The sequence below is a fragment of the Hyperoodon ampullatus genome, assembly GCF_949752795.1.
Source record: "Hyperoodon ampullatus genome assembly, chromosome: 12".
Lineage (NCBI taxonomy): Eukaryota > Metazoa > Chordata > Mammalia > Artiodactyla > Ziphiidae > Hyperoodon > Hyperoodon ampullatus.
Genome location: NC_136925.1, coordinates 7,142,161 through 7,169,832, shown reverse-complemented (window position 1 = coordinate 7,169,832; position 27,672 = coordinate 7,142,161). Strand labels below are relative to the sequence as shown.

The window sequence follows — 27,672 nt, the reverse complement described above, 5'->3', positions numbered from 1 at the left end:
CATGGAAGGATTAATTTTTCTAAGTTCCCACTCTAGTAAAAGCAATAAATTTGGAGTGATTCCAAAGCAAGATAATTGGTAGTTATCACTGTAGGAAAACAAATTAATTTCCCTTTGAGTTAACAATGGCCTTTCTTCTTCTGGTTCAGGTAATATCTGCAATGTCATGATAGAGGGGGCAGGAGGGTTCCACACACACCCTCCAGTTACTATCCATCATGGAATCTCCTGACTTAATGGGGTACAACAATCACAATGCATTTAACTTCCAGAACATAAAATGACCTTTTAGGAAAATGTATCATTGTCAAAAGATGTAAGCAGCAAGTTAGAGTTAGACTCCCCTAAATTCTGCAACAGGGATATCATCTAGCCAAGAGAATACCTAGAGGAATATTTATTCTTCTATTTATTTATCATTTGCACCCAAGTCCTTCCCAAAAGTCTATGTGTAAAGGAAAGAGACAATAACAAAGTCAAACTGGAGTTTATACTGAAAAGCCTTTCTACTTAAAAGTTTGAAGGAAATAGCAAGACATTACAGATGAATAACCTTTGAAACAACACCCACCTGAATTCCAGCAGGGTTGACTTCATCAAAGGCTCCCACAGTATTGAAGATGAATTTTACAACTTTGTTAAAATTATCATCCCCGATACTCCAGGAGGCATCAGTCAAGAATACAATATCTGCCTTGGCCCCTTTGCACACTGGGGGAAAAACACAGAAGAAGCCCCAAATCTCATGAATTCTTTCATTTAAGTGAAGTTACACAACTGAGAAATGTAATCTAACACCCTGCTACTCCTCCAAGTGTGGTTCAGCAGCAACGGCCTCGCCTGGGAGCCTGATAGAAATGCAGAGTCCTGGGGCCCACCCCCAGACTTCCTGCATCCGAATCAACTGTAGCAAGGTGCCGGATGATTCACGTGCACAGTGAAGTCTGAAAAGCGCTAGTCTAACTGGCCCTCAATTTCTGCTCTGGAGTTACTCCATCTGGTCCTTCTGCAAACATATGCTCCCTCCTCATGGGATTCTTCAAGGAGCTTCAAACAATAATTAAGGAGGAAATCAAGTGAAAAAACAACCATGCTCAGAACTTAAGAAGAGCCCTCAGTGGGTTTGGAGATTTTTGTATATAATTATCAAAGACTTGGTGTAGATAAGGTGTCTTTTCATTTTAAATTAGGCCACTAGAATCATATGGAGGGAGGGAAGGGATGGAATAAAATAAACACCTTTAATCAGAATCTTCAGACTTGAAAGCTAAAAATTCTGAAAATAAAAATTTAACATTTTAGTGATAAAAACTTACCATGTAGAATGTATAACACCAAGAATGAACCCTAATGTAAATATGGACTTTGGGTGATAAAGATGTGCCAATATAGGTTCACAGGATGTATCAAACGTCCCACTCCAGGTTGGCAGGGGGGATGTTGAGAGTGGAGAGAGGCTGTGCATGTGAGGGGGCAGGGCATGTCGGAACTTCTGTGTACTTTCAGCTCAAATTTGCTGTGAACCTAAAACTGCTCTAAAAAATAAAGCCTATTAAGAAAAAAACCTTAACATGTCTTTTTTTTTTCAAAATTCACAATCTTATATGTTGTGGAATACAAATACACCAGAGAAGTAAGTCATTACCACGGAAAAGGTAACAAACATATCCATCACCCCCAAAAGTTCACTGGTGTCCTTTTATAATAGTCTCTCCCTGTCAGTCCTCTCCACACCCCTTCCCATCCCCAGAAAATCACTGATCTCCTTTTAACATGATACATTAATTTGCGTTTTCCAGAATTTTATATAAATGGAATCAGACAGTATCTTTTTTTTTCCTCAGGCATCTTGCACCCAGCATCATCATTTGGAGATTCATCTATGCTGTTGCATTTAACAATAGCTTGCTCCTTTCTCTTGCTGAGAAGAATTCCATTTATTCCATTATTGCTTATTATTTCACTTTTTGATGAACATTTGGGTCATTTCCTGTTTTTTTCCAATTACCTGGTTTTTTTTTCTTACAAATAAAACTGCTATGAATATTCATGTAGAAGTCTTTGTGTGAACATATGCTTTCATGTCTCTTGGTTTAGCACCTTGTAATGAAATGACTGAGTGGTACCATAGGTTTATGTTCAACTTTAAGAAACTGCCAAGCTGTTTCCAGTGTAGTTATACATTTTACATTCCCACCAGCAGTGTATGACGGTTCTAGTTACTCTACGTCTTTGCCAACACATGGTCATTTTAATTTTAGACATTCTAATAGGTGTAGTGGTATCTCATTGTGGTTTTGGCTTGCATGTCTCTAGTGACTGATACTGAGCATTCATATATCTTCTTTGGTAAAATGTCTCTTCAAATTTTTTCCTCACTTATTAAGATTGGGTTGTTTGTATTTTTATTACTGTGATTTGAGAATTATTTATGTAATATGGATAAAAGTATTTTAGCAGATTATGTGATTTGTAAAGATTTTCTGCTCATCTGCGACTTGTCTTCTCATTCTCTTAACAATGTTGTTCAAAGAGAAGTTCTTAATTTTGATGAAGTACAATTTATCAATGATTTCTTTGCTCACATTTTTGGTGTGATATTAAAGAAATCTTGGCCTAATTTCAGGTCACAAAGACACAAAGGTTTGTAGATTAATTATTATATGTGGGTTTATGATCCATTTTTTAAAATGTTTTTTATCGTGGTAAAAGCCACATAATATAAAACATACTATTTTAACCACATTTACCTATACAGTTCAGTGGCACTAAATACCTTCACATTGCTGTGCAACTCTCACCATCATCCATCTCCCTAATTGTTTACCTTCCTCAACTGAAACTCCATCCCCACTAAACACTAACTCCCCATTCCCCCTCCCCACCCCCCAATGCCCTCCTGCCCCTGGCATCTACCAATGTACTTTCTGACTCTACGAATTTGACTGTTCTAGGTACTTCATTTAAGTGGAATCAAACAGTTTTTGTCTGCACCTACTGTATAGTGGAATGCATTTTTAAGGTAAACTTAATATATGCCCTACAAACAGATTGTACCTTCTTTTTTTTTCCCCTGTGCTATACAGTAGGTTCTCAATTAGTTATCTATTGTATACATAGTAGTGTATATATGTTGAAACCCAATCTCCCAATTTATCCCACTCCCTTTCCCCCACTTGGTGTCCACACGTTTGTTCTCTACGTCTGTGTCTCAATTTCTGCTTTGTAAATAGGTTCATCTGTACTGTTTTTCTAGATTCCACATAGATGCGTTAATATATAATATTTGTTTTTCTCTTTCTGACTTCCTTCACTCTGTATGAGTCTCTAGGTCCATCCACGCCTCTGCAAATGGCACAATTTCCTTTTTATGGCTGAGTAGCATTCCATTGTGTTTACGTACCACATCTTCTTTATCCATTCCTCTGTTGATGGACACTTAGGTTGCTTCCATGTCCTGGCTATTGTAAATAATGCTGCAATGAACATTGTGGTACATGTCTCTTTTGGAATTATGGTTTCCTCTGGGTATATGCCCAGGAGTGGCATTGCTGGGTCATATGGTAGTTCTATTTTTAGTTTTTTAAGGAACCTCCATACTGTTCTACATAGTGGCTATATCAATTTACATTCCCACCAACAGTGTAGGAAGGTTCCCTTTTCTCCACACCCTCTCCAGCATTTACTGTTTGTAGATTTTTGGATGATGGCCATTCTGACCGGTGTGAGGTGATACCTCATTGTAGTTTTGAATTGCATTTCTCTAATAATTAGTGATGTTGAGCATCTTTTCATGTGCCTCTTGGCCATCTGCATGTCTTCTTTGGAGAAATGTCTATTTAGGTCTTCTGCCCATTTTTGGATTGGGTTGTTTGTTTTTTTTGATATTGAGCTGCATGAGCTGCTTGTATATTTTGGAGATTAATCCTTTGTCAGTTGCTTCGTTTGCAAATATTTTCTCCCATTCTGAGGGTTGTCTTTTCGTCTTGCTTAACATGTCTTTAAGCCAAAAATATTTACTGAATTCCTTTCAACAGTCTAGAGAAATACATTACTATTTTATCCTATAATAATACACTTTTAATTTTTAATTTTACTTCTTTAATAGGCTTAATAAAGCCATAACATTCTAGAGCCTTCTAAGAGAAAAGAAAAATACTTTCAATTAAATGTTGGAAACAGAATGTGGGAAAAGAATAAATCAGTAGCTAATTAGCTAAAATTTAATTTGATGAAGCACTGAGCATTGCCCCAAATTACTGAGAGACCAATCTTAATAGTTCAGTCTATGTCTTTTTACCAGTTCACTACAAGGGACAATTATGTCTTCAACTTTGGTGAATGGAAATTTTTTAGCTTTGCGTAATCCAGGGCGCTTCTCAGGTCAGAAGTCAGGAATTCCAAAGCCAAAGGGGTTACACTGCAAATTTAGCCCAAAAGGCTCCCAGTGCCTGTTAATGCCAGCACCCACAAGAAGGAAATGCCCGCCATGTGACAATGGATTATTTAAGGCACCCCTGGACCTTCATCTGCAAAATCGAGGAAACAGAGTGCCAGCTGAAGAGGCAGAGTGGTTTATGACTGGTTTTTTTAGATTGAGATTTTCAGGGATGTTACTGTTTCTTTTTTTTTTTTTTTAATGTCGGTTCATTGGTTTGTTTATTTATTTATTTTTGGCTGTGTTGGGTCTTCGTTTCTGTGCGAGGGCTTTCTCCAGTTGTGGCAAGCGGGGGCCACTCTTCATCGCGGCGCGCGGGCCTCTCACTGTGGCGGCCTCTCTTGTTGTGGAGCACAGGCTCCAGACGCGCAGGCTCAGTAGTTGTGGCTCACGGGCCTAGTTGCTCCGCGGCATGTGGGATCTTCCCAGACCAGGGCTCGAACCTGTGTCCCCTGAATCGGCAGGCGGACTCTCAACCACTGTGCCACCAGGGAAGCCCTATGACTGGCTTTATTCACACTAAAATGGGCCTGGAGCAGAAGAGCAAATGACTGGTAATCTTTGCCTGAAATTGACAAACCCTTTAGCAGGAATAATAGGTCAGAAATGTTCTATATCAACTGCATAAGTAAGAAGGCCATCAATCCCAATCAGCTGAATGCATTGCCTAAGAGCTGTACTTACCTTCCCGGGCTGGTGGAATTGTGGGAGGGGGAGGAGGTGTAGGCGGCTCTGTAGGAGCTTCTGTTGGTTTTACAGCTAGAATTAAAAGTAATAATTAGAAAAACATAACATGTGTACATTTCATATCTCAGAAGGTAAATTTTAAGAGCCATTTAAGTCCTCGATAACAAATCAAGTGTCACGGGCACCGACATACTGGGAATCCTATCTTATCCAAAATTGGTACCATTGGTAGTCACTCAACATTGACTACAGTAGCACGAAGCGAAGCCCAGATGCAAAGGGAGAATGTAAGACCTTCAGATACAGTCAGATGAGCAAAGGTCACTAATACAGATACGTGTTCACCTTCTCACTGTCAGCTAGAGTCAGCTCTCCCTCCTTTAGGTCTTTCCTTACAATTACACCAACTCTAACAGGGCAGCACGGATCTGCTGCAGATAAAGGTGCTGAACCAGCTGTAGACGCCACTTCAAGGACCTGCCATCATGTCACTACTGCTGCTCATAAGAAGAAGTGTCACACAGGAGTCACTTATGTCTCCCACACCCAGAGCATCCTACTCTGAAGCCTTACAGAGACTCCCCAGATTACTCAAACACTTACTAGTATGTTCTTTGACAGAGACACCTGGTCCCTCAAGATTTGGTGTCTGCACAAAGACAGTGACGCCGTAATCATTGTCTGGTGACAGGCCGGTGAAACAGTGACTGGTTTCTGATCCACGCACTGTAATTTCCTGTCCTCTTGTTCCTGATTAGGACAACAGAGGAAAAATGCCAGTGTCACCAGTAACTCTATTTAAAGACATTTGATACATCATTTTATAAATAGAATGACACCTTTACTGAAGTTTTAAGTGTGGCTACTATGTGCTCCAGGTCATTTTTTTGCACACGTACCATCTGCAGGGCTTAGTTTTAGCCTGTAGGAAGTGGCTGCCCGGTGAGCTGACCATCTAACACAGAATGTATCCCACCCGACCTGGTAAGTTTTCAGATCTGTCACATTCAAATATACTACAAAAGAAGGACAAAAAGAAATAGATTTACTTCATAAATAAAGGCAAAAAAAGCATACTTTTAATCACAACACAATTTTAAAACCTCCACTGTGGCTGAAAAAAATAATGTCTAAAGTCTCACATTGTTTCTTCATAAGAAACATACATGAAACAAACACGAAAACATGGTATTGTCAAAACCGACCTCCCTTTCTATGACTGATTTTCAAGGGAAGGAAAATCCACATTCAGGCGTACCTCTGAGATACTGCAGGTTCAGTTTCAGACCACCAGAATAAAGCAAATATTGGTGCAATAAAGCGAGTGACACAAATATTTTGATTTCCCAGTGCATAAAAGTTATGTTTACACTATACCATAGTTTACTAAGTGTGCAATAGTGTTATGTCTAAAAAAATAATGTTCATACCTTCATTAAAAACACTTTATTGCTAAAAAATGTTAACCATCATTTGAGCCTCCGACGAATTGTAATCTTTTTGCAATAGTAACATCAAAGATTACTGATCTCTGATCACCATAACAAACATAATAACAATGAAAAAGTTTGAAATATTGCAAGAACTACCAAATGTGACACAGAGACATGAAGTGAGCAAATACTGATGGAAAAATGGCACCAGTAGACTTGCTCCATGCCAGGTTGCCTCAAACCTTCAATTTATAAAAAAACACAGCATCTGCCAAGCACAATAAAGCCAAGTGCAATGAAACGAGGTCTGCCTATAGCCCCTCTCAACACAATGAATGTCAACGACACCTCATGAAACATAATAAAAAAAGTTTTCTGAAACGCTATCTGCTAAGTCCTCAAATGGCCATTAAAGCACGTGATGACAACAAACTCTATCTGCAAGCTGAATCAGTCATCATGGCATTTATGTGAACACTTTCAATTAGATCAATACATTTAGGTAATATATGTTTAACATCGAATGTCAGGAAAAACCACATAGTATCCCACGTGGATAAAATCATAATTTTTATAATTTTTATCTTTTAAAATTCAAAATGTATTTTCTATGAAACAAACATATCTCATCATTATACATTTTGTATACTTGATTATATGACATAAGTATTTGTTTAGCTGGACACAAAAGAGTTACCTACTCAATGCTGAGGAAACATGCGTAAGAACAAGAAAGAAAGAAAATTAAAACAGACTGACCTGGTCATTTATACTACACTTTTTCTTACAACCACAAAAAGCTACGTGACTCACATGTAGTGCCTTGGTCTGTCAGAGGGACACTGAGTCCAGAATCATACTGAGCATAAACATTCACGTCATAGGTGGTGCTGGGGTTGAGATTGTGTAACGTGTATGATGTCATTTCTCCAACAAAGACCTCCATGGGCTCACTGGAACCTTTAATAACAATCACAAAAATACATAGAAATATGCCATCCCTAGTCTCAAATTTTTCTTAAAATCAAATAACTTATACTCAAGTGATAGTATGAACACCATTAATTCCATAGCCCTTATGCACGTGCTCCCCGTAACACATGCTGAATTACATGGTGAATACAAAACTGTGAGCAGAGACCGAATCCTTTTCCTTGTGATTCTCAAAGCATAGCACAGTAGCTAGCATGTGTACTAATGAATGTAGCATGTGTGTAATTAATGTTCCTTTAACGAATAAATCATCACACCATCAACTACTCTAGACTCTCAAGCCTCTTCTTTAAGCTCCAGTTTGCCAGCATAGTGCTTTGTACATACTGGGTGCTCAATTAACATTTTTCTGTTGTAGAGATGATTTAAGAACGTCTATCTCCCACTCCGTTCCATGCAGTGTGGTTACTGAAAGTCCTCCACCTTGAAGTTCCCTCTCCATTTCTTACACAGGCTCATATATCCTTACACTTGCCTTCTCTCCTTTATTTTTTTCTAGTTCACATCCTTCCTGGGTGCATGGAAGATACCCCAGCAAATTTACTATAAAAGTATTTTGCTGGGCTTCCCTGGTGGCGCAGTGGTTGAGAGTCCGCCTGCCGATGCAGGGGACGCGGGTTCGTGCCCCGGTCTGGGAGGATCCCACATGCCGCGGAGCGGCTGGGCCCGTGAGCCATGGCCGCTGAGCCTGTGCTCCGGAGCCTGTGCTCCGCAAGGGGAGAGGCCACAACAGTGAGAGGCCCGCCTACCGCAAAAAAAAAAAAAAAAAAGTATTTTGCTTCCATTTTGCTAAACATATAGACAGAAGATGGAAACATAGATGGTGAATATTTTAATAGAGGGAATATCCATTTGGGTGAAAGTGTCAGTGGGAAGCCAAAAGAAAGCCTGTCGTGAATAAACTAAGATGCACATGCCCCAAATGGAATAATACCTTGACCTAATGGGAAAAATACACAAGTTTATACTAATTAAGTACTCATTATTTCACAATCATAATAACATATAGGTTGTCTGAACACAGCTTCAATTTGTGCAATTTTATGAACCAGATCAGACATTTTAGTCATGCAGATTAATGGGAGTTGCATCTAAACCCATAGCAACAATGATACTTTAGACCATTGGCTTAAATACTATTTCCAGAAACGTTACCTCTGGTAGGAGAGGACTTGATGTGATAACTGAGATATCAGGAGAATCTAATCATGGGGGATGCAACAAAGAACACCCTCATGCACAAATAACCCTCCAATGCATTTCTAAGATGATAAAGGTGCTTCCTTACCCACTGGCTTATACACAATTTTATATCCAAGAACGGGAGATGGTGAAGGATCCCAGGACACTCTGAATCTCGTATACCATTCATCTGAGATGTGTATGTTCTGAGGAGGAAGTAATCCCACTGAAAACAAATATTGGCACATATTACTGACCTTTTATTGACAAATGAGGAGAGAGCACAGAACTTTATGAGTATTGACCATGAATATTGACAGTGCAGCCTCATGAGAGCAAATTAATAATATCCCATATTGTCCCACTCCAGAGAACAATTAAAAGGTATTAAAATGTTCAACAGAAAGCTTAGTAGTTTTCCAAATTCAAACAGCAAATCAAATGGACTCAGGAACTGGTGATTTCTAGAACTGGATTCAGAATTATAAAAAGTAAAAGAGATCTCATACCATTTTTTTGAATGTTATAGATCACAGATTGTTAGAGCCAAAAAAAATTATTTACAGACTATTTAATCCAACCATCTTACCACAAAAATAAGATATGATTTGCCCAAGACCACACAGCTAGCTAGTGACCAAAACGAGGTTCTTCCCCAGCACCACTATTACCTCTACCAACATAACCTAGAGTAAATCCTCACACCTCCAGAGTACTACCCAACTCTATCCCCTGTTAGAACAATGCTGTGAGGTAGCCTGTTAGTCAGCCACTGAGTTATTATTCACAGCATTACACAAATAAGGACTTAACTTCAAACACTTTTTTACAAGAGAAGCCAGAAGTGGCTTTGGCCCTTCCTAGAAAACTAAAGATCTAGTAGAGATTTTTGAATGTTCTTGATTAAGCATAGAATTCTGAAATACAGCATTTCCTCCAGAAAAATACCAAAATATATTCTGAAACCTAAGGGAAGAGTGAAAATGGGAGGCTGTTAAATTAAAATCATCTTGAGTCGCTAGATGGAGCCTGTGTTGACTCAGTCCTGTAGACAACAGGTGTCAATAAATATACAAATTCCTGGCCTCCAAAGACTGAGCTGAAACACTCTGGTCCTGCTTTTCTCTCAGGAGTTTTCAAATGTTACCTCTCCCAAATCCTGTAATGTTGTCAAGATCATTTAAGTAGAAAAAGAGTTTGGACAACTAAGTGTAGCAAGGAGCCTGAAATCATGTCACTTAAGTGGATTTTTGCTGAACGAAGTGGAAAAGTCTTACCCATGTCTCCCAGTAACAGAACCCAGCGGACCCATGGCCCAGCCCACCTTCACGCTCAGCCAGGGACTCTCAACTTCGGCTGCGCACTAGAACTTTGGCAGGTCTGGACCACTTCTAGACCATTAACATCAGTATCTCTCGGGGTGGCGTCCAGGTGTAAGCCTTTTTAAAGGTCCTCAGATGATTCCAGCAACCAAATTAGAGAACTTTTGATCTAAACCATAAGAAACTGCCACCCACGCAGGATAGAAAAGGGGCCTGAACCCTGGTAATCCATTAGTACAATAGAAAAAATAATTTTTTTAGAAAAGCTAAATTTGTAAAGACAGAAGATGATTACCAATCATCTTGCTTCTTTTTCATGACTTAAGATTCTATGGTGATGGGGTCTTTTTTGCTGACACTTAATTGACTGCGTTAACAGCTACAGCCTTAACTGATACCATCCAAACTAAAACATTATTCAGTGACTAAGCAGTGGTTTTCCAAAGAATAAAATTCTCTCAAGAAAAGCAAAATATGCAGATTTGTGTCTCATTTTCCTTCTTTCAGTGGACCTTTAAAAAGTTAATAGCAATGTCATAGCATTCTGACAAAATTCAATATCTAATACAAATATTAATGCAGTATTAATGGAGTGTCTGAGATGTATATACTCAAATACTACCAAATTTAAAGATTATAAAAGGTTTAAGACATTTACCAGTTCTTCCATTTCCTGTCAAATGGGTACCATCTCCATCTTCATAAACAGCAATAACAGTAATTTTATATGGGGTATCAGATTGCAGGGGCTGTAGCATTACATTGTTTCTTCTGCCTGGGACAGTAGTCTGCAGGGGAAGTTAAATTATGAAGTTATCATCAGCTAGAGGACTTCCAGATCAATACCTTTGTATGTATTGTCATAAGCAGTAGTGTTTTCTTCATGGTTTCTTTTTCTTGCACAGTGCTCAGGGCGAGGCAAACTGTCTACCACTGTGCAGCAAGGGAAATGGGTTTAGAGTCGGGCAGGTCTCAGCTCAAATCCCGCATCAGCCACCTCCCAGTCTTGTGGCTCAGCGTCTCAGAGGATGAAAGGCAGTATCTCTTACAGCACCTCCACACACGTGACTGAGCACCCCTGTGCACCCCTCCTTCCCCACTCCTCCATGTGTGTCAGTTTCGTGGTGCTCCTTCCACAAATATGCACCCTGTGCCCACCATGGGCCAGGTGTGGTACCAGCTGCTGGGAGTCCACTGGGGAGCAAAAGCAGACTCAGTTTCTGTCCTCAAGAGCATCAGTTTTGGCTTCCCTGGTGGTGCAGTGGTTAAGAATCCCCCTGCCAATGCAGGGGACACAAGTTCGAGCCCTGGTCCAGGAAGATCCCACATGCCACGGAGCAGCTAAGCCCGTGTGCCACAACTACTGGGCCTGCGCTCCACAACGAGAAGTCACCACAATGAGAAGCCCGCACACTGCAACGAAGAGTAGTCCCCGCTCACTGCAACTAGAGAAAGCCCGCGCGCAGCAACGAAGACCCAGAGCAGCCAGACATAAAATAAATAAATTTATATTTAAAAAAGTATCAGTTTTGCTAGTATTAATTAGGGGAAAAAGAGGAAATGGAAAATACATTCAGCTGCCCCCACAAAGCGCAAATGAACCAGACAGACCTCTCAGTCTCTCTTCCAACTCTATGCTTTGCTTCTACAAAAAGCAGGGATCACTTAAACCATGAATTCCAGCACGGAGTCCCCTAATTCCAAATGGTGAATTGGGAGGGAAATTACATCTTTAATGTTTTCAGAAAGTGATGGGAAATTGCGTAGTTGTCCATGGCAAGGCTGAATAAACACTAAAGCAGGAGCTTCTCTGCTTTGGCAAACTAAGTGTGGTCATACCGCTACCCCATCTTGATCAGAAACTCTTAAATGGCAGTTACATGGGTTTCTGATTAATAAAAATAGGAGCTTGAATTAAAGCCTAATATATCAAATTCAAGTAGATGTCATATTTTATAACATGGGGATAATGAAGGGAGAACCATCAGAGAGGATGTATGTGGCAAGATGGCTGCAAACCACAGACCTCAGTGCCTTACAATCAACATTCTGTGTAAGAGTCTACTAAACTATCACATCAATTAATCACTAGACTTTCAAGAAAGTAGTGAGTTCTTGCATCCATAATGGATGAATATACATACTGAGGGCTAGGAGGAAGTTAGAAGAAATGTGAATCTGGTTCTGGAGTGACAAAATATGACACTCAAAAAGTTTAAAGCTAATGTGAGAGTATGTATACTCCAAAACCAAAGTGTACCCAAAAATGTTAAATTCAGAGAAAAGAGAGCTTGATTAGCCCTGGAGTATTGAAGGGAGACCTTGCAGAGGAATTAGATTTCAAGAAAGGTTAAGATTTAGAGAGTCACATAATTCAACATTAAGTTAGGTAGCTCAGAATAATAGGTATCATGTTTCACCGACTCAGTTCCTATGGTAAATTAGATAGTTAGAAATACACATTTTTATGAGATAAGATAATTTTTCAACATGTGTTTAGAAGAGAAATGAGCCCAAAGATACTGATCGTGCAGGTGGCCCCAATATCACATCAGAGAAAGACTCAACTGTAATCACAGCACTTCCTAAAGAAGAAAGCTTCCTTTCACCCTCCAACCAGGTAAGAGATTACAAGATGCTCAAATGAATGAGTAACAGACTCACATATTCATCAATTGGGTCACCAACGGTGGGAGAATAAATGATCCTGTATTGCTGAACCGGCCCATCAGCGTGGTCCCAGGCTACCGAGAGGCTGTTGGTTGTCTCCCCAAAGACTCTCAGATTTCTTGGTCCACTTCGTGGTACTAAATAAATAAATACAACAGGGTTAGTTTCCTGTCTGTGACCATAGTGGACACTGGGGTGGAAGGAGGGGCACGAAAGAACAGAACCCAGGGCAGAGTAACTGTACCTCGGTACCTCACGACTCTCTGGGTTGCTTACTCCCTTATGATGAAATACACATCTACGGCTCTAATGTGAAACCATAACCAGTAGAAAGTGCTGCATTCAGAGCTACGATTACATGCTGAACTTCCAGTGACAGAGAGCTAGGTCTGAACGTGAAAGTACAGACTGGGAGAGAAAGGGATTATTTTAACTGCTATAAGCACCTCCTGTTTAATGAAACAGAGAGGCCACGCCCTAACACTTCCAAAGTGCCCAGTTGATGAGAAGACCCACCGCAGTAGAAGGGAAGAAACCCCTCCTTAACTGGGGTCCAGATGAGAAAACGGCCAAACAACATCACTCAGCTGGGAGGGCAGTCATGGGCCCAAGGCTCCAGGCTGAACGTGACTGTGGGCAACCCAGCACTGCCCTCACCTGAGCAAGGTAGAGGCGATTCCCCACACTCCTCACTCACCACCACCCCCACCAGGCCTCCCGCCCCAAGTTACAAGGGAACCCGGTGGAGAAAGGATTTCCGCCTCACGCGTGCGGCCCTGGGCGGGGCTGGGAGTCCCCTCTGCATCCGAGTAGAGGGCAACGATGTTCACGGAATAGGGTGTGTCCGGAATCAGCCGCTCCAAGTGCACCGTGCGGGTATTTCCGGGCACCACGATCTGGAGGGGAGGACACGCCAGATTCTGCTTGACCACAGCCCAAATGCTTACCGAGTCTTTTATTAGTCAGCATCATAATGTTTACAGTAAAAGGCTGAGCCCAGCACAGCAGAAACCACCTTCTGTGCTACCTCATGAGATCTGTCCAAGCCACACTGTTAAGGGCAGTTTATCCTCAGAAATTTCCTCTCCAGAAAAGTTAGTTCATACTTGACCCTTAGTAACTTCAACAATCTCCCATTTGTGTTCATGATAAAGGTTCTCAAATACAACATCCAGGGCTCATGATAGTTACCCAAAAGGATCCCGGATGTTAGATACACATAAGAAAAGGGACCCTACACACACACACACACACACACACACACTGGTAAAATAGAGAGCTACTCCATGCAATGGATAAGGGCAGTACTGTCTGAATGTGTCCTACCATACACAGGGACATACAAATCAATGTTCTTACAGAACACATCTATCGCTCCTCATTTGTTTACCTTTGTTCATCGTCATTGTTTATTTTGGTAAAGACTTGTAAATTAAATTAGTCTATAAATTTACTTTCCCATAGGTGTTCTATCCCTTGTCAAATTAGTAATTTCCGATCTCGAAATTATTAATCTACTTAGAAAACTGCATAGTCCTATGGATTGAAGATAGATTGGGCAACTTGTTAAGAGCCCATGAAGGCAAACTTTAAGGTATTGTCATAACAAAGACGTGTATGTTACAACAAAAGCCCATACTGACAAGGTCTAGCAGTGATTTGCATTCACTGCTGGGGCTTTTAACTTATATAGCTAATTTGCATTTTTCCAAAATTCATTTTTGCTAACTAACCCTATAGTTAATACACCTACTTTAATTCATCAAAAGCAATCATTTAAGCATTACACATGGGCATGCCCGTGGCTTGCATCCTCACAGGCAATCAAACAGGACACAAACTTGAGACTAAGCTCATCAGGAAAGGAAGTTTCCAGGAGACCTGGTACCACACCAACTGACTTATTGCTCCAGGCCAGCAACTAGAGCAGGAGGCACAGTAAAATCTACAGCATTCTTCTGTCGAGCTCTACAACGACAGCATGACTTACAGATTCCGAGGGTCTCGAGCCATCCAGGGGCGAATACACGACGCGGTACTGCTGCACCGGCCCTGGCGCCGAGCCCCAGCGAACGTCCAGGCTGTTTGGCGTTGGATTGTACACTTGGACATTTCTTGCCAGCCCTCTCACCACTAAGGAAAGAAAAGCCAACACATATTTCTTACATCTGTTTATATATGTCAAGCTTTTGCTATCACTTCTCCAAAACTTCTACTCTGTAACAGGATAAAATACTGTCCCCCTTAAACTTCTAATTATCTACACACAAAAGCAGATTAAAATTCTCCAAATCCAAATGTAGTCAAAATTAGCCAACTATGTCCTTGGTCTATATGGAAGCAAAGTTGTTGCCAATAAAAACAAGCTAGTAAAAGTACAATAATAGCACTGGGTTGGCCATAAAAGAACAAGGGGCAAGAGACAAGAAGCTTCAGTTTTCCAACACAGGTAATGGAGAGATAGAGAACAGGATTTTATAGCTCTGCCTTCTAGGTGAAAACTGACAACACCGATGAAGCCATCTAATTCCATCAGCTACTTTCACCCATTCATTCCTTCCCATTCAACAAATAGATATGAATGTCTTCTGTGATTAAAAGAAAAGGCAAAAGGAGGGAGAAAAGATACACTCAGTTCTCAGTTAACTGCCCCAATAGGGACTTAGAAAACATGCAAATTAAATCCATGTATTAACCCCAAACTCTAGTTTAGCCAATAACATCATCTTTCCAGACCACTAATCTTTTGCCAAAAGAAGTCATCTGCATTTGCTCTCTTTTAGCCATCAGCAAGTGTATTTTTAAAGCCAAAGAAATATTTATAGGTATGCCCCAAAGCCTTTAAGCAGTACTAGAAAGAATTGTAAAACCACTATACGCTGATTTCTCAAGATGTTGATGGCAAATGAAAGCACACAGATTTTCAGCGCCAAAAAGCACTTCATCAGCAAAGCAGAGAAATGTGCGATCAAGTAATGTGACGAACAGATTTCAACAATTGACACTACGAAAGCCAATTACAAAACACTGCTTCACACAAATGTATAAGGCACAAAGCAAAGCTCATGAACTTTCGTGAGTGAAACAATACTGGTGATTACCTACACATTTATAAATCCTGAAATTATCATTTCAGAAGAAGAATGCCATTATAACTTTTTATTTCATACACTAAAATATTAACAGCTGGTGGTGTTTGGATGGTAAACTACGGGTAATTTTTATGTTTTTGTTCTATCATGAATTTTCCAAATGTTCTTCAATGGGCCTATATGGCCTTTACACGGAAAAGCAAAAGGTATGGTGAAAAAGCTATATTTTTCTGCCTTCTTACTTACATGTCCTTCCAGTATCTGATGTGCGTCCTCCATCACCTTCAGAATAAACGGGAACTACTGTAACAGTGTATGCGGTATCTGGCTGCAGATTCCTAAGAATGGCATAATTGGTATTCCCAGGGATTGGTACCTAAAGATTTTAATAAAATGTAAAGTATCTGAGTTGAAAAACTTGTAAAAGAAATAATACTTTGAATAATAGAATACTCAAAATATTAACTCAAGACCAAGTCAAGAAGCAAGTTCTATAATATTGGGATGTAATGATGTGCCCCCAGACGAACTGTTATAAGAGTTTCTGAAGACTTCTCTATGCTCACCCCAGGCTCCCTCTCAGAACTCCCTGGAATGATTATTTACCCTAGCCCCAATCCCCCGCCAAAACTCCCTGATCACCCAGGCACAAGACACCAACCAACCACCCTCTGTCAAGTCCTACTAAATGCATATGAACTTCTTCAGCACTAAGGTAAGTTGGTTAACCCTTTAGCTCCACTTTGCAATCATTCAGCTACAGCTAAAACAAACATGCTTTTTTCCCTACAGGAAATAAGTACCAGTTCCTCCGGACCGCCTGCTGTGGGTGCGTAGAAGAGCTTGTACTGGCGAGGATTGCCCTCTGCGTGGTCCCAGCGAACGTTCAAAGTGCTGGTGGAAGGGTCGTACACTCTGAGGTTCCTCACGGTATTCAAAGGTTCTGAAATACACGGAAAGCACCTCACAGTGTGGTCCTGACAACCCAGCGCTCACAAAACACAGGCTCACTGATGTCTCCCCACCCCACAAATATTTGTTGAAGTCCTGAAGAAGTGAAAGAATGTCTGTGATCATCTGACACATGTCTCATCTCTCCAGAGAGATTTTGGCCCCTGAGCGGTTTTTGTTTGTTTTATCCTAGAAAGCAATAGACGTCTTTCTCCTTGAACAGGGACAGATGACTCCAAGTAGGATATTCAAAACAATTAAGATCATTATTAACATGCATTTTAAAAGAGTAGCAAAAGGCTGGGTCACCCCAGGGTTTCCAGAGAAAGATGTGATTCCATCCCCATGAACGGTATTTAAAAAGCCGTAGGAGTCTGGGTTCACTTACTGGTCTTGCCCCTTCCTGTCATGCGACCGCCTTCACCATCTGGATACAGGGAGGACACAGTGATTGTGTAAGGCGTGTCAGGCTTCAGCTTCTGTAGCAGCACACTGTTTTGCCGGCCTCCTACCATGGTCTTGAGTAAAACAGGGAAAAGTGTGAGCCTTGCTCTCTCCATCTCACTAATCAGTTAGAAAAAGCTCTTTCTACAGGGGAGCTGCTTGAGACCTTTGCCAAGATCTGGAAGCAGGTCCCACAGTGAAAGCTGAAAATATATCTTAGGGTACAATGTTAAATGTAAAATATGCACTTTCAATCATAAAAAGGAAAGGATTTTAAGCCTTAAACTGGTGACCTTAAAAAGCTATTTCAACTTGCTAGCCACCAGCACTGTGAAATTTCATCCAAGACACATTTCACAGATCTCTTCCCCAAAAAGACATTTATCATAAGTGAGCTGCAAAGGAACTTTAAGATAGCAAAGAATTGCACAATAGTAGAGGCTCTGCACCATTAAGTATTATTCTTACCTTTTTACAGATTTTTTTTTTTTTACAGCTTACCCTTCCCCCTCCCCATATCCTCAAGTCCATTCTCTATACAGATGTTTTTTATTTGCTTTAGAAACATATTAAAATGATTCAGCAAAAGATCTAAAGCTTTTGGTTTTCCCCCTCAAAAACTGCCCCTCTAACAGCATGAGCTGTGTAAACTACGTGACGGGACACTCTGCCAGGCCACACTCAGGATTCCAGCCTTGTGGTATGAAGCTTTTTCAATATCCTCTGATTACAGAGTTTGAAGGGTTTTATTCATTGCTTAAGGCCATCTAGTTATCTTACTGAAAGGAAATTTGTATGATTTGTTAACGGTCTACCAAATTCAGATGTTTATGCCATACTAATTAAAATCTCATGAAAATGGCATGCTGCCCACGGATCCACATGTGGATGGTTGGTCCAGATGTTTCCCACTTAGCACGCATCCACTCAAGCAGTCTGCCTTTCAGAGGAAACTTCAGTGAAGCACTGTATTCTTCCTCAATATGGGCAAATTGAACCACAGTGGCTAATTCAAACAAATTTAGTATTTGAGGTTATGAGAACCAAGTATCAACGTATTTGATACTTAACAAATCTGAAAGCATCCACTTAGCAGAACTAGCCTCAGGATGAAGCAGAATGGTGTGTGCCTGCTTCTCCCATCCAGCTCTCCAAAATATGCCAGCATCAGTGATTCATTACTTTATTTCATAGACTAGCGTTAAAATGCAAATATCCTTAAGAATAACAGACCTTAAGGGACTATCAGCTAATACTGTACAGAGGATCAGTTTGTGAGACTCCTTCTAATTATAACAAACAGCTGAGAGACAGGAAAGAGAGACCCAGGGCAGCAGTCGGATGGTCAGTATCACCAAGAACAGAAATGCTAAGGACAAGCTTTGCCTAAATCTGGCCTGGCACAGACGAAAGTTCTGTTTCTGCCATTAAAATATCAGTCCATCAAATGTGTCTTATTTTATATAAAAGCCAGTTGATGACACTTGTATTTAGTTTACTATTGATAAACTATAAGAAATTCTTAATCCAAATGTATCACACTAAGTCTAGATCTATGGAAACCTCAACAGAGCAGCTCACAAGAGCACTAGTTCAGCTAAACCCACTTCCTGCGCAGGTTCAGAGACTTTTAACCACTGCCAGCATCTACCTCTGCTAACGCCTCTAAACTGGGAAGGGGTATGACCCATTTGCTGGAGCTCAGAGAGTCAGACAATTAAAAGTTAATAACTCACTCTCTCTAAGGCAACATGAGGAAAAATCACAGCCCCCAACAGTCAACAGAATGCTAGACCTCACCAAAAGAGGTATTTGAAATAAATCAGAAAGCATCACCCTATCTGTGTAAAAATCATGCTGCTTCCTGACCCAGGGTAATGTGTGCAGTTCTGATCACACATTTCATAAAACAAAGCTGAAGAAGGCTCAAAGACAGACAACTAAAGTAAGCAAGGTAAATGGACAAGGGCTCTTGTTAAATACGGGAAGGCTGGGAAGAAAAAGAAGATGAAGGCCGAGTTTACAGTCCTACAGTCCTTCTCAGGAACCTCCATTTGGATAAATATAAAAGTGATAAATAGTATGTTACGTTGAACAGATACCCAGATCTAGAAACATCAGATCTAGAAGATACCTTATGACATGCAAAAAAACAGAAAAATTAGAATAATGGAAGTTTAGCAAACTCTCAACAGTTGATCAAGTTAGAGATGTAAGAAATGAAAATACAAATAGAGTCAGAAATCTAGCTATTTTCATGGATGACCCATCCCTAATAGTTTTTAAGGAAAACATGAATGCATTGAGGCACATGCCTGATGCTGTGAGGCTCCATCAGGGATGAAGCCAAAAAATTCCATCCAATACAGTAAATCTTGCAACTCTCAAAACAGTAAGTGTGACTAACTAAACACTGGGAGTGAGAGGGGTCTGAGGGGGAGAGGGTAGAATTCATCCAAGTCACGGTTTTTTCAAAATGAATTACCGTTTGTTCATTGCCTTCCCCTGCTGAAGGCTGATAGGTGATTCTGTACTTCTGCACACGACCGCTAGCAGGATCCCACTTAACAGTCAAGCTGTTAGAAGTTGCATTGTACACCTGAAGGTTCCGTGGGCCACTTTTTGGAGCTGAAAAAGGATTGTTGAGAAACAGAGTAAACATACTGGAGAATGCCTCTCCCACAAATATGCACTGTTCCCAAGGAAATCAAGAGAGCTGTACACTTCCAGGCTTAGAACTAAATTTTTTTAACATCTTTATTGGAGTATAATTGCTTTACAGTGGTGTGTTAGTTTCTGCTGTATAACAAAGTGAATCAGCTATACATATACATATATCCCCATATCTCCTCCCTCTTGCGTCTCCCTCCCACCTTCTCTATCCCACCCTTCTAGGTGGTCACAGAGCACCGAGCTGATCTCCCTGTGCTATGCGGCTGCTTCCCACTAGCTATCTGTTTTACGTTTGGTAGTGTATATATGTCCATGTCACTCTCTCACGTTGTCACAGCTTACCCTTACCCTTCCCCATATCCTCAAGTCCATGCTCTAGTAGGTCTGTGTCTTTATTCCCGTCTTGCCCCTAGGTTTAGAACTAAATTTGACCCGATGGTAAATGATGGTCATTGACTCTCAAATGACTCCTCAACAAATAGTAGCAAAGAGCAAAGATTTTCGAGAAAGACCTGTTTAAAAGAGGCCCCAATCAACACCTTATGATTTAAAAGCAGAAGGCCTGTTTGCAATGGATTTTATGTTATTTTTCATTCATTCATTCATTATTTGGTCATCCGTACAATCAGCAAATTAAATTCTTACCTTGTGTTGTTAAGGGTATCAAACGCACTACAAAAAACAGAATATGGGGAAATATTACGAATATAGGCATAGCTCTATTCTGTTCATATTAAGACAACAATGTCGTACGGAAGGCTGAACACCTACATGTGCGTTCGCTGCCACTCAGGTCGTCGCTTTCTGACTCATCAGGATAGATGGCCGTAACAGAAACTTCATAGAGAGTGTTCGGGTTCAGGTTTTCAAACACCAAAGTATTCTCATCTCCATTTAGGATGGTCTTAGGGAAAGAGGAAGAAACAACAAACCCACACGAGGTTAAGTCACCAGCTACATCATGCACTCCATGGCAGTTGGTTGACATCATTTAGCCAGATATTCCTCCTGCTTTGAGGCACGCCATGAGCTCTAAAGTCACTAGTAGGAAAGGATGCTTTTCAGGCAACAGAGGTAATGCACATTTCAAGCAAGAGTCCCTATAATGAAATGCAATCTAAAAAAAGAGAGAGAGAAAAAAAGAGTTAACACTACCTCCATCTTATCTGTGCTTCCAGAAGGTGCCCAGGTGATTCTGTAGAGAGACACATCAGAAGCTCCGTGATCCCAGGTCCCCCTGAAACTTTCTGGAGTCACTTCAGTTATCTGTAGGTTTGTTGGCGCTGGCACGGTGCCTGTCATGGGAAAAGGCAGGACTGGTTTTCGATGTGATCCCCAAACTTAATAAAACTCCCTTGCTCTATTTTAATGGACATGGGAAAACTGGCTGACAACATTGCTTAGAACCAAGTATCTAACCAATTCAGTTCATTTGAAAGTAAATATGAGAGAGAGCCCCGAAAACTGCAAGCATTTTATGGCTATAACAGACTACTTCCCATCTATTAAAATGGTGATTTTTTTTAAAGGTACCGTTTAGTCATACTGTTCTAACACAGTGGCTCTTCATCGTTTTGTCCCTCCCACTTTTGGAGAATCTAAGGAAAACCCTGGACTCTTTTGCACAGCAGTACAGAAGCATAAACTTTAGCCCATAATATCAGAGAGTTCATGGACCTTCATGGTCCATGAAATCTTATGATCTAAGTAATCCACGCATAAGCTTTTCCTGCAGATCACTAACCTTACACACAATGTGACACTGACTGTATCAACTCTATTCAGAGACAGGACTAGCCCTGCAGTGCTGTTGATGGCTGCAACCCCAACTAAGAGCCCTTCTGTTGACCAGGCACTGCAGCTGGTTTGCAGCACAAGCAATCTGGAACATCTGACACCAGTTCTGAGCTTTCATTGTCAATTATTTCTCTATCTCCTGGTAACCAAAGCCAACTACACAAAAGCCAGAGCCAGCAAAAATTTGTTTCTAATAGTTACAATGAAAAGGCCCATTGAGATAATACCACTTTCACAAGCACAACTGCAAAACAAACCAACCATTAAGGGTGCACTTTGGATGTATGTAAAAGTTCTTAGGAAATCTTAAGGATTAAAAACAAGTATTAATTTAGTATATTAAATGACAGGCTTTGACTAGTCCTTCTTCCTGACTTTTTCTTCCCTTTACTATTCCTTTACTTCCCTTTAAATTCCTGCTGTATTTATGAACATCTGTCAGCCTGCTCATATGGACAAATTTTCATCTCTAGCCACTACCCTTCCAGGAAAGAACTGATGCCAAGAAGGTTATTAAAGTTGCTAAGAGATTTCACATGGTAAGAAAAGAGCAGAAGTGGATACTGTCTGAAGTTAAGGAGGAGGCTGTGAAATTTGACAAGGTGCCTTGATAATGGATAGACAGCTGGGCACTGAAGGAGAAGCTTCTGAGCCTCTGGTGAGGGAGTTGCTGTATAGGAAGTAAAGTTCTGGACTATAGCACTGATCCCTCACCGCTAGCTTCCTGGGCGAGGCTGGGCAAGTCACTTAAATTCTCTAGACTTCCTGTGCTGTCCGCCATGGGAGCCACCAGCCACATGTAGCTATTGGGCATTTGAAATGTGGCATCTGAATTGAGATGTGCTAAAAGTGTAAATTAAGACACACCGGATTGCAAAAAATTACTACCAAAACATATGTGAAATATAAATAATTAGTATACTGATAAATGTTGAAATGCTAACATTTTAGATACACTGGGCTGAATAAAACACATTATGAAAATTCATTTTTCTCCTTACCTTTTCTATTTTCTAGAAAATTTTGAGTTACCTCTGTGGCTCCCATTATATTTCTTGGGAACCCTGCTGGCTCTAGACCTCAATTTCTTAACCACCATTTAATTAGGAAATGATATGCTGAGCACTGAGTGACAAACTGGAAATTCAAAATTGAGCAAAATAAATATGTTTGTGCCTTCATGAGGAAGGGGCCAGGGGGAAGTAGAATAGATAGGAAAAGACCAACGGGCAATAATAATTGGGTTAAATACTATGGAAGCAGCATGAGAAGGAGAGAAAGCAACATCCCTTGAGGTGGCCCAGAATGGAGCAGGGAAGATGGGGCCCCTGCAGGTGCCCTGTATTCTTCCGCCTTCCCGCTGTGGAATCTCCCCTTCCTCTGAGTGCCATGTAACTCACCTTCCTTTCATGATCCCATGTATTGTTACTTTTTATCTTCACAATGGAATACTACTGAGAGCAAAGATGCTTATATTTTGTTAGCCCTGATAGCACTTAACATAGAGTAAGATCTCAAAAAAAATTGATAACTAATGCATGCTTTCCAGAGAAAACATCCAATATGCTTTCTCCACACCCCCTTGCACACACACACACACACACACACTGGTTAAGTATCTGGAAGATGAATTAGTGACAGTGGCTGGTAGAATAATAGGAAAGAAATTATCATAAAAGGAATGGACATAGAGATAGAAGATGGGAAGAAAATAAGTGAAAAACAATCTATGAACACAAATATTATTAAATTCTGGCAAAAATAACATTAAGAAATGCACAGAGAACTATACTCAGTATTTTGTAATAACCTATAAGGGAAAAGAATCTGAAAAGGAATACGTATATACATGTGCGTGTGTGTGTATAACTGAATCACTTTGCTGTACACCTGAAACTAACACAACATTGCAAATCAACTATACACCAATAAAAAAAAATTTTTTAAGAAATGAAATAATCCAGTTAGTTCAGTGACACATGCATGCAGTGTTGTTTTCCAATTATCAATAAAGCGTAAGCACAACTCACGGGTGGTTTCTTGAGCAGTCACTGGGGGAGACTCCCCCTCATCATACACTGCAGACACGCTGACTGTGTACTGGGTCTGTGAGATGAGGTCTTTAAGAGGTGTGCTGGCCCGTGACCTGTCCACCTCTACCTACAATAGAGCAGTGAACTATTTTTACAAAGTTTAATTTTGACATCCCTCTGTTGTTGGCTATATCTCTCAGCACAAGAGCATAAGAATTGTGGTACAAAAAAAAGCAGTATTTTCCAATTTGCATAAGAGTCCAGGAATTGGAGATCATTTAAAATGTTTCCAAAGTGGAAAAAATGTATGTACTGAGCGGTATCTGGCACTAGTGTCTGGTAAATGATGACTGCCTAGGAATTCAAACAACCTAATCGTTTCCCTCACTTCCCCGTCTCCCCTCATATCACTGTGCGATTTCTTTCAGAAAAATTCTCCTGTGCATTAGCTGATTAGACCCACTGGTCATTGTACTGCTTTTGACATTGAAACCCAGAATGAAATGAATGTGTGCACAGGTATAAATTAGCTTGTGTACCATCCAAATGACCAGCACAGTCTGTAACTGGGTGCTTAGAGAAACCATTTCTAGCTTCCAAAAATGCCTCTGAGATTCTCACATTAATGCCCCTTCAGGCAAACATAAGTTTTAAACCCATTCGCTGGTGAAGCTCCTCAGTTTGCTTCCACTTTGAAGCAGGTTGTCATGGAAATAGCTCTCCATCTCAGCATCATCTCAAAAATGCTCAAAGCCAAAGGGACAATCCTCTGACATTATATTCCTACTTTCTCTCTGTCCTGCTCAAGTGTCCTATCTTCCCATTCCCTGACAAACTCCCCCTCTTCTGTCCTGCATCCCCTTGCTAGTTTTCATTTTTAAGAACATTATTATGACATTTTTTAGTAATTCATAGAATGCAGGCACCATATTAAGCATCTGTAGGAGAGCGAAATGCCATCTAGACTCTATAACTCTTTATCTACAAAGGGATGATGCTTTTAGGATTAATATCACACAGCAAAACATTTCCAAACTAAATGCAAGACAGTCCAATATACTATCAATATTCAAATAGGGCTCTATAAATATATAACGTTTCCAACACTATGTTCATAAAGTGACAAGTATTCAAAACACGTTATACTTGTTTAGATTCTTCTGTTAAACTTACTAGGACTAAACAAATATTTCTAAACCCCTTCTAATCTCAACCTACCTCTTTGGCATCCTCTTCTGGTGTTTTGTAGCGAACAATGTATTTACGCACTTTTCCAGGTGCAGGTTCCCATAAGACGTTCATGGTGCTGTGAGTCACATCTCTGAGTTTCAGATCTCGAGGACTGGGCAAAGGCACTGGAAATGCATGAGAAATTAGGGCCAGATGTGGTTCTCAGCCAAAAAGCTCTAAAGCATCCACATAAGCTTTCAAGAAGTTGTTTGGAGAAAACTTAAAGGTGTGCAGCAAAGTAACTAAGCAAATTGGCTACGATGATAAAAGCACTTTGATTTTACCAGGTACAGCTGAATTCTTCTTAAGGAGGCTTTTTAAAAACAGGATAAATTTAAATTTTTATCACAACTCTAACTTCTCGTTTATATGTTAACTTTCTCCCACTCTATTTAAATAAGCTCTTACTTGTTGCTCAGCTATAATAAATCATAATTCACCGTAAATGTACAGCTCATGTGTCTTTATCAGACATTTAAATCGGTTAAGATAGAAATCAAAATGAGTCACGCTTCCTGAAGAATGTGATAGAAAAACAAATGGTTACAAGAGTGAAGCATGAAGATGAGCCGAAATTAAGCAACCAATAAGCTTACAAGAAAACCCACAGGAGCCCAAACAGTTAGAAGAGAATCCAAATGATAAATTTTCACCAAGTCAAACAAAGCTTTACCTTACAAAGGACAAGGAGGATAACTAATGGAGAGATTTTCTCTTGTTATATGAGACGCATCTCACTCTCGAGCTGCCTCTTTCACCAACGTCCTTTGTCTCTCCTTTCAAGTCTGTACATCTCTCTTCCTGAATCTCTGTCTCCACTTCCATGTTTCCGCACCTCCATCCCTTTTATGTTTTCATCTCTCAGCCCCTCTCTGTGCCCTCTCCTCCCCTCCTGCTGCAGTCTAGCCCCACATCCAAATCCATAGCCACATTCGTCTTTCAGTCGCTCCCCTCTCTCTCCACCTGCCGTCAACCCACTGCCGCAAACCACCAGCTCCAGACGGGATCCGACGTATGAAAGATGATTCTTTGTTGTCAGTGACTGTATCTTGCTCTACCTCATGGGGTTTCTCTTTTCTGCCTCATCATGCTTCTGTCTCAACACCGTTCCCCCTTGAACGTTTCTTCCAACTTCTTAATTTCCTCCGAAATGTGGTCTGAGACTCACCAAATTTAAGCCAAGACATACTTAGAATCCCAGCATGCCCACCTGGAGAGGCATGAAACAAAACTACCGCTGGGTAAGGCCAGGATCCTAAAAGCCATCACTGTCACTTTTCAAGAAAAAGCACCTAAGTGCTAGTGAAGCAAACCAGAAACACAAAAGGGGCTGAACAATACACACAAGAGAAGTGCAAACCACGAAAGAGTCCGGGTCCTCCACGCTGCTCTACATTTTTATCAACACATTCCCAGCACTTAAGCACAGGACTGGAGTATCATAGATGATCAGTATGTTTGGGGACTGAGTTAATTTACTTAACAGAAACAGACTTATTCATGTGTGCCGTAGTTTCTACTTCAACAAGAACTTAGAATATCTTGATCTTAAACCTAGAATCTACATTCACCCGATATTCCCTTCTCACCAATGCCATATACAATATTTCATGGATCTACAACAATATGGATTGTAAGATGCACCGTAATTTTATGTTCTATTCTCTGATTGACACCTCATCAAGAGCAATTGTAAGACACCATTGACTGTAAGATACATCTCAAAATATGGGAAAATAAATGTGAATCTTACAATCAATTTAAGATGCTGCCATAAGTCCAGAAATAAACTTAATTCTCAAATTAGATTGCCATAAGTAAGAACCCTGCAACTGACACACAAATTATCAAAATTATTGTTAGCACGATTGGGTGAAAGAAGAAGCCTAAAGAGCGTGTTGTATTCACAGCAATAAGGGAAGAAGGAGAACTGGCGACGTCTTACAGGTGACCTCCCTCGCAGTGAAGGGGTCGCTGGTGAGGTCGTGAAGGGCGGCCTGGACGGTGACCGCGTACTCAGTGTTGGGGAAGAGATCATTCAGCTGCACATCGGTCACTGTCGGCTCCACGCGCATCTGCCGATGGACAGGCCGAGGGGAGACAACACATTCCAATTAAACGTTTCCACTAACAGGGCATGGACAATTACACCAATCTGTGACTGCTAGATTTTCACACAACTTTGATTTTTCATTTCTCTGTCCTGCATTTCCTTTCTCATGCTGATGATTTTTTAAGATTCGTCAGAGGTCACAAATCTAATCTTGTGTTTTTCTGTTTTGGGTGTAAAGTTATAAATGAGTTCGTGAGTAACTGCCCCTTAATGGGGACTCTGCAACCGTGAAGTCCCAGGAAGACCCAACAATAAAGAAACAAACGCTTCCCACCTCTTTGGGTTTGGTCGGCTCTGTGGCGTTGATGGCTTCGTAGGACAAGGCGTAGCCAGTAGCGCCCCCCACTGGCTGCCACTGCACGTGCATGGTGGTGGGGCCAATGTCGTAAATGGTCAGGCTGACCACGGGCACCGGCACTGTTGGAATGTAAAAGAAGACACCAGTCTAGTTCTTGTCAGTCTACTCATTTTTCAATCGTTTCCTACGTATTGATATTTGTATATGCTAAATAGAAAACAGGTTGCTGTGATAAATCAATGAGAGTTAATATAACCCTTTCCTCTCCCCGCGAAAACCCGATCTCATTGTTTATCGCCACCTCATACTAGGACTG

General features: G+C 40.6%; 1 protein-coding gene across 1 annotated transcript in view; it reads right to left on the bottom strand.

The window, feature by feature from the left end:
- The window catches only part of COL12A1 (collagen type XII alpha 1 chain), a 115,269-nt gene that overhangs the window by 36,266 nt on the left and 51,331 nt on the right, over positions 1 to 27,672 (bottom strand). The window contains exons 24-44 of the mRNA XM_079716122.1: positions 27,333 to 27,475; positions 26,891 to 27,020; positions 24,934 to 25,070; positions 23,713 to 23,842; positions 21,041 to 21,180; positions 20,657 to 20,789; positions 20,531 to 20,557; positions 19,698 to 19,840; positions 17,157 to 17,286; positions 16,621 to 16,760; positions 16,064 to 16,193; positions 14,716 to 14,858; positions 13,492 to 13,621; positions 12,720 to 12,862; positions 10,714 to 10,843; positions 8,840 to 8,959; positions 7,372 to 7,518; positions 6,025 to 6,141; positions 5,729 to 5,875; positions 5,123 to 5,197; positions 572 to 711 (exon numbers count right to left, since the gene is read on the bottom strand). Coding sequence (XP_079572248.1) covers positions 572 to 711; positions 5,123 to 5,197; positions 5,729 to 5,875; positions 6,025 to 6,141; positions 7,372 to 7,518; positions 8,840 to 8,959; positions 10,714 to 10,843; positions 12,720 to 12,862; positions 13,492 to 13,621; positions 14,716 to 14,858; positions 16,064 to 16,193; positions 16,621 to 16,760; positions 17,157 to 17,286; positions 19,698 to 19,840; positions 20,531 to 20,557; positions 20,657 to 20,789; positions 21,041 to 21,180; positions 23,713 to 23,842; positions 24,934 to 25,070; positions 26,891 to 27,020; positions 27,333 to 27,475 — 2,675 coding nt within the window. The remainder of the gene's footprint in view (positions 1 to 571; positions 712 to 5,122; positions 5,198 to 5,728; positions 5,876 to 6,024; positions 6,142 to 7,371; positions 7,519 to 8,839; positions 8,960 to 10,713; positions 10,844 to 12,719; positions 12,863 to 13,491; positions 13,622 to 14,715; positions 14,859 to 16,063; positions 16,194 to 16,620; positions 16,761 to 17,156; positions 17,287 to 19,697; positions 19,841 to 20,530; positions 20,558 to 20,656; positions 20,790 to 21,040; positions 21,181 to 23,712; positions 23,843 to 24,933; positions 25,071 to 26,890; positions 27,021 to 27,332; positions 27,476 to 27,672) is intronic.